This window comes from Struthio camelus, chromosome 1 (genome assembly GCF_040807025.1).
Source record: "Struthio camelus isolate bStrCam1 chromosome 1, bStrCam1.hap1, whole genome shotgun sequence".
Classification (NCBI taxonomy): domain Eukaryota; kingdom Metazoa; phylum Chordata; class Aves; order Struthioniformes; family Struthionidae; genus Struthio; species Struthio camelus.
The window spans coordinates 29,194,652-29,206,563 of NC_090942.1; the positions used below are offsets into that span (position 1 = coordinate 29,194,652).

General features: G+C 42.4%; 1 protein-coding gene across 1 annotated transcript; it reads right to left on the reverse strand.

The window, feature by feature from the left end:
* Positions 1-1,841: 1,841 nt before the first annotated feature.
* Positions 1,842-11,192, reverse strand: CAV2 (caveolin 2). Its single transcript, XM_068932748.1, has 3 exons — positions 10,949-11,192; positions 10,526-10,713; positions 1,842-3,419 (listed from the first exon to the last, which is right to left on the reverse strand). The coding sequence occupies exons 1-3, from the start codon at positions 11,096-11,098 to the stop codon at positions 3,269-3,271; spliced, it is 489 nt and encodes a 162-aa protein (XP_068788849.1). The 5' UTR covers positions 11,099-11,192; the 3' UTR covers positions 1,842-3,268.
* Between the last annotated feature and the right edge of the window lie 720 nt (positions 11,193-11,912).

Consider the following 11,912-nt stretch of genomic DNA (forward strand, 5'->3'; position numbering starts at 1 on the left):
TCAAATTTATATGGTGAACAAGTATGGTGAGGAAAGATAAGATGTGAATATAAAAGTTCTGCAGTTCAATTACAAGGATTTTATTAAATAGCTCTCATGGGGAAGCAGATTAAATTTCTTTGTGGATTAAAAGAATAAAAAAAACATAAGGATAGCTCTGGGGTTAGGTCAGTATGTTAGTTCTTCCCATGAAAAATGTAACACTGAAACATTCTGCATGGCAGAACTAAATCTCCAGTTCATGACGAGTCTAAGTCTAAGGTCTGTGGTAACAGGAGGCAGGTTGGAATCTGAACGTCTCACAATTTTTTATTAATTTATCCTCAGAACTCTACTTTTCTGGACTCCTCTTTTTACGCAAATTCTCATTTGCAAGTTGCTGTTATTGCATCAGCTGGTATGATTTGCCCACAGTTCAAAAGAATTAGACAAAGTTAAGGAATCTGTCCCTGCATGTAAGAACACAGTTCAGTGCCAATGCCCATTCAGTCCTTGTTGTCCAACAGCGCTATAAGCTATTGACAGTAACAACCGTGGCAGAGCTTTTAGATGTGTGCCAGTGCTGTCAAATCCATAAAAGAGAATACCTGCCAGCCATCGTTGCCTAGGGCAGATTCACACCTAAGTATTGAAAAGTCTGTATATTCACTCCCTTTCCTTTAATGGATGAGGTAAGTGTATCTGCCAAATATCTAATATTTTTCCCTTAAGCGTAAAAGCCAGTTTGGTATTGTCTTATAGGAAAAGCACATCTGTTCCAGAGAAAGATCCTACTGTAAAATATGTAAGAAACAAACAGCTTTAATTACTTAATAAGATATTTTTCATTGCAAGCTTGCTTTAGTCTGTGATATAGTTAGAGAAATGATGAAAAGAATCAATTAATGACAACTAGGAAGCAGAAAGGCCCAAATCAAAGTAAGAACAAACAACATCTGTAAGATTCTGTAAGAACAAACCAATCTCTGCAGTAGCTACAGCTGGGATGACTTCAGTAAGCTATTCACGAATGCATATATCCAGTAGCGCGTGACCTAGAATGATATATTTTTCCCTAGGGGATAGCCTCACTCTCAAAGTTTGGATCCAAACCTGAGCTCTTGCAAAGCTTAGGCTTTTTATCAGGCTCGTTTTAGGCACAATGACTAGTACTAATTGATTTTTTTTTGAAAATGTAATTCATTAAGGGGTTATTTTTTGTGGAAAATATCTTTGTAAAAATACTTAGGCTTTGGAAAAGAAAGTAACTCTCAAAAAACTTCAAGCCTGGCCTGACCATTTTTCTATTTTCAAAAATATATTTCTGTTTCTGACAGAAGAAACATATTTTGAAGAGCACGGTTGAAAAGCAGGTTTAATTTCTTGTGGAAGAAAAACTCTCGAGAAGTTTCAATGGGCACTCATTGTTAAGATCCAGTTTTCAAAAGTCATACGAATCGCTCTCTGAATGTCATCAATGGAAAAGATGTTTTTAATGTAGAAAGAATATGCAGTGTTAGCTAGCTTCTGTAGGCTAGTGAGTAAGAAAAGGAAAATTCTGCAGCTCATCTATAAATAAAGCATGAATCCTTTAAAAAGAATTAAGCGTTTTTCTAAATGTAGCCAAAATTCCTCACTGAGAGACCTGCTTCAGAAAATACACTCTGTTTGGGCTTAATCCAGCAAAGAGAGATCAATCACTTCCTAATATAAATAAGATGAATGCAATTTATAATAGTGGAACTGTATTGATGCTCATTCATTTCTTTTCCTTGCCCTGCATTTTGGAAAAACTGCATAGTATTCTATGCTCTTCTACATTTTAAAGTGCTTTTAAAAAAGTTGAAGCTGAAAAAATGAAGTTGAAAAAATGAAAATGCTGACATTTTATTGTTCTATTACATATCTCTTGTTTGATAAGAAATCTGTGACATCATTTTAGAAAGCAACATACTAAATCATACAAACATTTTACAACTGCAGCTTATCATCTATATTTAAATAAAACAGCAGCATAAACCCATCAGTAGATTAATGTAATTTTAATGTACCTCTGCATGTGTTCTGTTATTCTGGTTTACAAAGCTCTGTTAGGTGCAGAAGGAAGAAGGGCTCTTTATGGGTTAGGCTTTAAAGTAGTAAATAAGCCAAAATGGACAGTCAGGTCAGCAGATGAAGAGAATTAGACAAGGATACCAATTACACTCCTGTGCCTTATATAAGAGCTTGCTATCTAGTTAAAGTGCCTGCATAGTGTCTATCGTTTTAAATATCATAATGTTGCTGATAATGCACAGAAATAGGCAGTGTTGCATTTGCCACAGCCCATTTTTAATAAAAAACAATTCTCATAAACAGATATTTCCAACTCTTTTGCATAGTCTTGTAAGAAAACACTTATAATCTCTGCTTTTACACACACCTATATATAAAGGATATACTAGAATTGCACAGCAACACTTCAAAACTCTGCATAATTTAGAAACTGAAACTTTAGTTATCTAATTTTTAGTTACCTATTTTTTTGCAGTCTCACTCTTTCTGCCTAGTAAGTTTGTTAAAATACAAATACTATAGAAATAATGCTTCAAAGAATAACGATCAAGTGCCATTTACATACGTACAAAATATACAGCAAAGTTAACCTCTCATTAAATAAAATATACAGATTAGCTCATGTTCCAATCATTAGCTAACACCTTATTTTAAGTGATAAACTTCTGGGGAGCTTTTCCCCAGTATGGAAGAATTACACAATAGTTCCCTTCTCTGTATGCTGCATGCAATGAGTGACATTCATTTTACCTGCTGCAAATAATAATCGAGTGTATCACGCTGAGGGCCAGAATGATCCCTGGTGGAATTCCAGTAGTCAATGTGAAATCCTAGAGATCACTTTCACCCAAAGTATCACGTCCTACCAATTTAAATATTTACAGTAATAACAGCAGTCATAGCAATTTAAAACATTATCACCGTGATGGCTATTAAGCCTCCACGAGAATTCCTCTGTGATCTAACAATCAATGTCCCATTAAAATAAAGTGTTGCCAATGTGTTCCATGTTCCTTTTGTTGTTAAAACAGTGAGATACGAAAACTGCCTGCTCTATCTTAAATTGATCCCCTGAAAATAAATGAGTTTTAGAAAAACAGTATGTTCCCACTTGAACCAGCCATTGTAATCGTGACAGTTTGAAATGAACGGTAAGTGCTTGCATGTTACGTTAGCAAAGAGGTATAACACCTTCTGCAATTCCATACAATTACAATTGTTGCATCCCTGGCAGTTACTCTGGATCCAGGCGTATATTAACCATGGCAAAGCATCGGCCTATGCTCTGAAAAAACGGTACGATGAAAACATCTGTCAGGCTCTTCCACACAGTTTGCACTGAAGGCAACACCATGAGACAGGTTTTCACGAAGGGCACCACAATCCTGTAAAGGAGAAAATGGAAGATTTGGAGATTACTGCTGCTATAGTGTAGGAAATTAGGATGACAAAACTCAAATGTGAGATTTTATGGAAGAGGAAGGTGATTTCATTAACCAAAACCTTAAGCAAGTTGCCTTTGCGCTCTCACGCTCATTTTCTGCTGATTTTGTTGCCCCACAGCCTCTCACCGACTTAGGCAGGGGCACTGTGGCGTGCATGCTCCTCTGGCCAGGGTCACTGCCTTGCCACGTGGGGGACAAGAGGCACCGCGGTCTAGTCCTCACCCTGTCTCTGGTCTTCTTCACTGGCAACACTGAAGTAATTTTTGGACCAGCATTTTCTAAGAACCCTCTGCGTTATCTCCCTGATGCAGGAAGGAAGGGCCTAAGGGACGCACTGCCGCCTCGGCGCTCCCGACCGCTGCTGCCAGCAGGGCCCACCGTTGCCAGCCACTTGTGCTGCACTCTTGTCCGAGCGTGATCTGCTGGGCTGGACAAAAACATTGCACTGCCCACTCCGGTCAGCTGCAAACAGTGGCCTTTACTGTCTGTTCAGGCCATTCGTTTATCTTTTATCTTTTGCTCTGCTGCTGCTTTTTTTTTTCTCTTTCTCTCTCACACACACATGCACACACACAGAGGACACGCACGCACATGACCATTCATATTCATTCATGTTTCATTCATACCCATCTAATATTTCTGTTACAAGTTGCTTCCGTACAACAGAAACAGCAAAGCAATCTCTAGCTACATTTGATTAATACTGTACAGAGGCATGTCAACCTCCAGAAAAATGGGATCCTGCTAATACTGGAAGGTTTTTCTTTTAAGGGTGAGACACTAAAGTAACATGAAGTCAAAACTCTGGATCAGGGAAAAGATATTTTTATTTACTCAGGGTACAGCCACATATTTGAAAGAATTGTGCTTCTTGTCTGCTAAGCACTAATAATTATTTGTGTACGCTCTTCGTACATCCCAGTTCCAAAGCAATGTCATTACTAGTGGCTTAAGCTAAGCCCAACAAGAACAGAGATGAGCCAGAAGTGCACACATGGCTGGTTCACCAGGGCTTGCAGTTACGTAATAACTGACCAGTATTGTAAGTTATTCTCCTTTTTTTAAATACTTTACTGCCTAAAACCCGTGTTCATTTCCTTTAGCTGGATGTTCTTATTTGGGTGCAGATAAATTAAATGTATAAATCATTTGTGTTATACTGAAGTGACACTAGAACATGGTTTTCAAAAATCTCTGTGCCATATGTAATGTGGCTATTTCCTGAACTAGGTAGAAGGAGCCACAGATTCTTTTGACAAAGATAAATTCTGTTCTAGTTTGCGGCTGCATTCACAATTTAAGAGGCCTATCTTTCTTCCATTTAATACAATTGCAGAACTCTCATTGACTTCGGGGGAAATGAGAGGAAGTATTAATCAAAACATTTACTTACTATTTTATTATAGTCTGAAAAAATATATAAGTTATTGTGTATTTCCAATGAGCACCACACAGAACAACGAAGTGGAAAAAAATGGCAAGTTAAAAAAAAATTGAAGCCTAGAAATTGTTAAGAGTCAAAATGAAAGAGCTATTTTCAATGTTTATCCAACCAGATTCTCAGCTTTTATCATACAAGGCAAGCAACATCCTAATATGTCTATGCTGCAGTCTAAGCTAATCCCAATGGATTTAAACAAAAATAGTTTTCCTAAAACTTTTTCTTTTTCTCTGCTGAAACAGCGAGTAATATAGACAGTATATAGATCCCTGAGTGTTACTGGAATATTTCTACAGTTTTAAATTGAACCCTATAAACTATTGTGTTTTATAACCACATATAGTATCACCATATATAGAATATATAATGTCTACAGAATAAAATTAGAGCTTCCCATGTTAGAATAAAGTTGATAAACACCAATAAAGTACATAGGGAAAAAAAGGGTATTTTTCCAAGCAGCACAGGGAAAACACCAGAAATGGCTACTCGGCTCGTGTTGACTTCGCCCCTTTTCCACTTCATCTTTGTTTACAAGGGCTATGTCACTGCTCCTTTCCTAGCATGTAAAATTAATTTACGCTCTTGTATTTTTTTAATACAACTCAATTGCAACTCAATTTTGCAATTGCAGCAAAAGCCTACATTTTTATGGGACCCTCTATAGACAGGATCATATAAACTGCAGACAAATTAAACAAATGCCATGTTATGGAAGAGTTGTCAGGATTCACCAAGATTTTATTAGGAAAGACTGGAAAAGCAGTGATCATACTACTCAGGACTGCCACAGACTCCCTACTCAGTGCCAGAACTCAACCTCTTTTGATGTTAAATACAATAAATATCAAAATGTTTTGATAATTTCTTTTACATTTATTATCTAATTTTATGCTAAATACATGTAAAAAAAAATGTATGCCTATCTCCATAGGATATGTGAAACTTACAACCAAAGCAAGTTGGTTAATGCACGTATTTTTTCTTTTTAAAATAAAAGTTAGTCTACTTAGATAAGAAAGTTGAGTTAGATAATAATTTCTCAAACACATCTCCTCAGAGAAGAAAATCCTTTCACCCAAGAAAACCCTAAAAAGTATGATTTATGATCTCTAAAATCTATGTACATCTTTGTCTCTCTCTCCTTCTCTCTCTCTCTCTCTATATGAATGTAAGTACGTTATGTACTGTGTTCTGCATAGGTTCTACGGTGCTCTATGTTTTACTTCCATGAAGGATTTCCAAATCATCAGGGTGTGATGTGCCCTCCATGGGATAATCAGGCACAATTAAAAATATATAACGAAGCACAACTAGAAGATATCTTTTTTTTTGTGAACTGTCTAACAAACATTACTCCTTAATCACAATGCTGTGTGTTTAGTCCAGTGTGGCACTTCCACCACATGGGTGATACTACTTGCTTGAGTAATGCCTAGTAGTGGGAGTACAAGTTGACCTATCTCGGGGATATTGACATTTGCTGCAATATTGGCATTAGTAGTATTACCATGTGGTACATGAAAAGAAGGGAGAAGAAGAACAAAGCTCTGTTGAATCTGATACCTGAGCTGAAGCATAGCTAGGGTACTTTAACTGACTTTATGAGCTATGATTGAATCATGCTATGTACATGTCTTCTAAAATAATCATCCTTTCACTAAGTAGAAGAACTCACCTCGTGGGAGCTGTAGATCTGGAAAGAACAAATTATTCCTTTTGCTCCATCCTGCTCTTCTCCTCTTTCTAGGCATGACATCTACAAAGTTATTCCCATCAACCCTTCTCACTTTTGTTCATGTTACCTTTTCCTGTTAATTCCCAAGGGACATACTTTGTCAGGAACCAAACACCTCTTGGAAATGGCAGAGCACGATTTAATTCTCACTGATCAGGGTATTTTCAGATTGTCTGGAAGCAGCTCAACTTTTCACAGAGTTGGGCAATGTGTTTGGAGAAATCATTCTCCATTCATTCAGATTTCTGCTTTAAAGAGAAAAATCACACCTTCTCCTGTGAAGTTTTCCAAAATGGAATCTCAAACACGTCTTGATGCTATTTTTCAAATACTATACCATTCAGCGGCTAAATTATCCAATTCATGGTTTGCATGTGCATTACATCAGGATCTTCAATTAACGTCTTGCATGGTACTGCGGTTCAAGCAAGGATTGTAAACAGCCCATTAAATATTAGCTAGCAGCTCTAGAGCTTCTTGTAGGGTCCCATTAGCCCTCAGGATATTTATGAGTGATCAAACATAACCCCCAGAGCCTTCCAGGACCTATACACAGTATATAAAGTGCACTGACACCAAATGTTACACCTCACAGCACCTGCACAGATTCAGAAAGATAAAACTAACAAGAAAGCAAGACAGCATCCACTACTTCCTTTTCAGAAGCCAAAGAATACCTACTGGGCAGGAACAAAGAGGCATCAAGGTAACATCAGATCATAAGGTGGGCCTTCATGGCATAACTTTACTGCAATTTCCTTTGATGTCAGCTGGTCAGTAGGGAGATGGTTTTACTTCTACAGGTTTGAGTATAATAGCAGTAAGCCATGGAAATAGAGTTGCGGAAAAAGAGATAAGAGATGATGTATATGTACATGTCTACCTCTTTGTGTATCTGCCCCCGGTACATCTTAGTATTGTGAATGAAAGTACAAGCCATGAGGGACTCCAAGTACTTGCCAATGACAGGAGCATGAAGTTGGCTGAAGCCTTGTGTGAGTGGGTAGAGAGAAGACTGCCCATTTCAGACCCAACACCCAGGTCACGGATCCCCAAATGAAGCACTGATTGTCAGCATAAATGCCAGGCTTTTATATTTTAAAGTTTTCTCAGATATTTACAGAAAGTTGGCCTGAAAACTTCCAGAATTCTGTGGTGAGAATGACAGCAATCAGTAAAAGAGAGGAATATGGAGAAGTAGCCTTCCCTGAACTAGCTTGTATGTAGGTCATTAAACTGCTGGCTGGCAGAGTTTCAGCCCATTATCTCTTTTTTAACAGGTAGTGTAAATTTGGATCCTAGCTCCAGGCAGCCAGTTTGAGAGCAGAATCAGAATATACTTCTTTTTAATAGGTAAAAATGAAAATTAAAGGGTACTGGTATGTACTTACTCAGCTTTTTTTCTGCTTTCCATGATGTTCCCTGTGCTTGCTGCTTTCTTTTTTGCTGGAGAGAGCTAATATTTGCTCTCAGATACGGGGAGTGCAACTCATGAGGGGTCCTTGCTGTGTGAGGAATGCTAAGTCTGTCTTCTGTGGATTTTTAGCATGCTGAAAAGGCTGCAAGAGCATGTGTGACAACCAACAGAGATTTGTGTCTGAAGACTTGCAAGTGTTTTAGAAACAGCTTCAAATTTAGTCTCATAAACAGCTCCCCAAAGACTGACCAACATCCTCACCTTAATTGTTTGGGTGATGAAGATGAAGCACAGAGACTGTGCTTATGCTAACCCTTCCTGCACTTGGCCACGTGGGAGGGTGTGTCCAGAATTTCCCGTGACGTTTCAACAGCTTAAGAGAGGGTTATACTGGAATTCCCTTCCTCTTACCCACAAAACAAGGAGCTACTATTTTGACCTACTATTTTCCTAGACCCAATGGGACTCCACTGGAGCCAGCGCCATGTGTTTCGGAGTCCCCATGCCTCCACGCTCTGCTGCCTGTTTATCAGATGCTCCTGTGCTACCCTCTGAAACGCAGAGAGGCACTGAAAGCCATACTTGCAACAAATCTGCAACCTCACGAGCTGCACAGACATTAACACAGGCTCAGTGTGCTCCACCTTTGTGCTAGAACAAATCCAGCTTGTTTCTGTGCGAAGACTAGACTGTGCTGGCTTTGGATCCTAGTGCTGGAGGAGGCCCAAGCCAGTGCAGACGGAGCTACTACATTATATGATTCTTTCACACCCATTCCAGGTGCAAGAAAGATCAAAATGAAAGATCATCTCGGTATTGACAATGAATTTAAGAAAAAAAAAATTGGTGGGGAATAAGTGTGTTCACAGAACGTCAAGGCAAACTTTTCAAAATCAAGTGCCATATTCAGACAGTTCTATTTCAGATGTCCTGAGAACCTACAGTTCCTGACAAAGCCCCTCGGGACCACTTGCATAAATAGAAATTGACCTCTGAGCTGGTTCAGTGAAACTCATGCATCCAGGCAGTGAAATCCAGATCCAACATCATTCTAAAGCACAAAAACTCAATACAGTCTTAATAAACTGGACATTAATGAATTAGCCCATGTATATTCCACTACTGGAAGTCTGCATGCCGACTACGCTCCTTTGCAGTCACAGGGTACAGTGCAGCCCCATGACAGCTCACAGAACTAAAAGTCTGGGGACACTCTGCAGTGCTCAGAATAATATGGGGACTAGAGAAGTAGCCTATGGGGTGATTCAGACCCTGAACTAGCGGGTGGACAGCTCTAATTTAAATGACAACTCCTCTGGACACTAGGCAAACGCTATTCTCCAAAATTCTAGTTATTCAGTTTCCAAGGTGGCTCATGGCAATGTTGTCAACTCATAAACTTCCACTCCACTTTTGAAAACCGAAATCTACAACCAAAAGATTGCAATCAGCTGTTCAGATAACCAGGGTGTTCCTGTTATTTTAGGTTTTCTTTTTTCCCAGTTTCTGGACTTTATTTTGTTTTCTTTACATCACACTGACTTAGAACATTAATGAAGCTTTCTTCAGAATAAACAACGTCTTCATGATTCCAGTGCTACTCAAGTCAAACAAGACTTTACCTAAAACCCATGTATATGGAAAATCCTGGTTTGCAGGAACGGTATTGATCACCCACATTCATCCCTTCCTCTACAGACTGACAGATTCTCAGTTCTTTCCTCAGTCTCATTCTTTTCCCTTCATGTCCTTCTTCTCCACAATCAGTTGCCTGTCTAGTCTCAAGATTCACTTCCATGACATTTTGCCAGTATTTTCTATTTAAAGTTTATCAGTTCTGCTGTGACTTGGAGAGCTACTGTATTTGCCTACGAACCTGGGCCACGGCCAGAAGCAGCCTTCCTGAGCCTGGCAGGGATTCTTTTCTTAGGTGGAAGTGCACCTAGAGATGGCCATGTACCAGATGTAAGGCAGTGACAGTAGATTTTGTGGCACTAAAAAGAAAGAAAAAGAAAGTTGGGGCCTCAAAAGCTGTCTGCAGTCTGTGACGATGAAATCAAAGAGGTAATCTTACTGAGAAGGCGTCAGATTGATAAGAAAATTTGAGGTGTAAGTAATACTTCTGCTGAGGTTTTTCAAATACGCATGACTTAACAATCTCTGTACTCCAATTAAAAAGCAAGCACACAGTCATGATTATTACTACACAAGCCAGCCAAGGCTGGAATGCATTGTGGCAGACGCCATCCATACGGCAGGACAGGCACTCTGCCCCACGGAGCTTACACAGACAGGAAAGATAGCTGCTGAGAGCCATATTAAGGGTGGAGAGCTGGATCACAGAGAATACATTGTTTCCATTTCTCTCCCTTTAGAAATAAAGTTCTTGGCTGCTTGCAGAGCCTGTGCACTGAAACACCTTGCAGTGGCAAGCGACGAAATGGACTCACCAGATGTGCAGGCAGCTAAGCACTGCGAAGACAATCCCGGCAACCAGGGCCAGCGGTATGGCAAGGACCAGAGTCACCAGCTTGTAGATCAGGTACTTGCTGAGCTCAAAGAGAGCATGGCTGCAGATCCAGACTTTGTCGAAGGAGTGGGTTAATTCAGGCTCTGCAATCACATCCTCAAACCCCAGCTAGAATAACAAAGAGCAAAAACAGCAGCTCGGTCGGCATCTGCCTCTGAAGGCAATCTGCAATGGGGCAGGGCTGGGGGTGGGGAGAGGGCAGCGGGGCAGCGCCGGCTGACGGCCGGGCCGGGGCCCTGCGGGCAGCGCCGGGCGCGGGGCGGCCGCGCGCGGAGCCCCGCGCCCCCGCCGCGGCCGGGCGCTGCGCAGCGGACGCGGCAGCGGCCAAGGGACGGCGCCGCACCTGGAGGTGGCTGTTGAGCCCGTTGGGGTCCCTGTCCGAGTCGTCCTGCGCGCTCTTCTCCGCGTCGGACAGCGCGGGGCCGCCGGCGCGGGTGAAGTTGTCGTCGTCCATGAAAATCCGCGTGTCTACCTTCTCCTTCTCCAGCCCCATGGCGCTGCGCTGCGCTGCGCGGCTCTGCGCCCCGGCCCTCTCCGCAGGCGCCGGCCGCCCCCGCCGCTCCCGCTGCCGCTCGGCCCCGCGGCGCTGGGGCGGAGCGGCGCTGCCCGCGCCCCGCCCCGCCCCGCACAGCGCCGCGACCGCCCGGCTGCGACCGGCTGTCGGGGCGCGGCGGGGCCGCCCGAGCTCCGAGGCAGGCGAGCGAGCCCGGGGCTGCGGTCGTCAGAGGCGCCCGGCCGCCCCCCCCCCCCCCCCCCCCCCCCCCCCCGCGACGCGGCGGCGGCCCGGCCGGGCAGGGCCTGGCCCCGGGCTGCGGCGGCCGCGGCCCGGGGGCGCCGTCCCCGCCCGCCGGCAGCGGCTAATCCGCCCTCTCCAGCGAGCCGTCCCGGCATGGCGGGCGGATTTGCCTGCCCCATTCAGCTGAAATCCTCGGCCCCCGGCGGTGTGACGCTGCCCTCGGTGCAGCCTCACACAGGACTGAAGGCTGTAGGAGGTAGTGCTTGTGGTGTTCAGACAACGGACACTACGAAAAAGAGCATAGGGGATTCTACGTGAGGCTCGAGTCGTGTCTGCTGCCCTCCCTCCAGCCTTAGGGGGTAGATGCAAAAGAAGGAGGAAGAAAGGCACGTTGCCCCTACCCAACAAGGCTCCTGCGTCCCGTCTCACAAGTCTGTTGTGGTCCAATATTACTTGGCTTAGACTCCCTGAACTGCCTAACTGTTGCCACAATAAAATAATGCATCCATCCTTACAAACTATCATCATGCCTTTCTTGGGTTTTAGCATCAGGAATAATGTACAAATTATT

Excerpts from the sequence above, each read along its gene's own strand:
- CAV2 (XM_068932748.1), bottom strand. The coding sequence starts at position 11,098 with ATGGGGCTGGAGAAGGAGAAGGTAGACACGCGGATTTTCATGGACGAC. Across the intron at positions 10,714-10,948 it reads GGCTCAACAGCCACCTCCAG|CTGGGGTTTGAGGATGTGAT; the intron begins GTGCGGCGCCGT and ends TTGTTATTCTAG. Across the intron at positions 3,420-10,525 it reads CTTAGCTGCCTGCACATCTG|GATTGTGGTGCCCTTCGTGA; the intron begins GTGAGTCCATTT and ends TCTCCTTTACAG.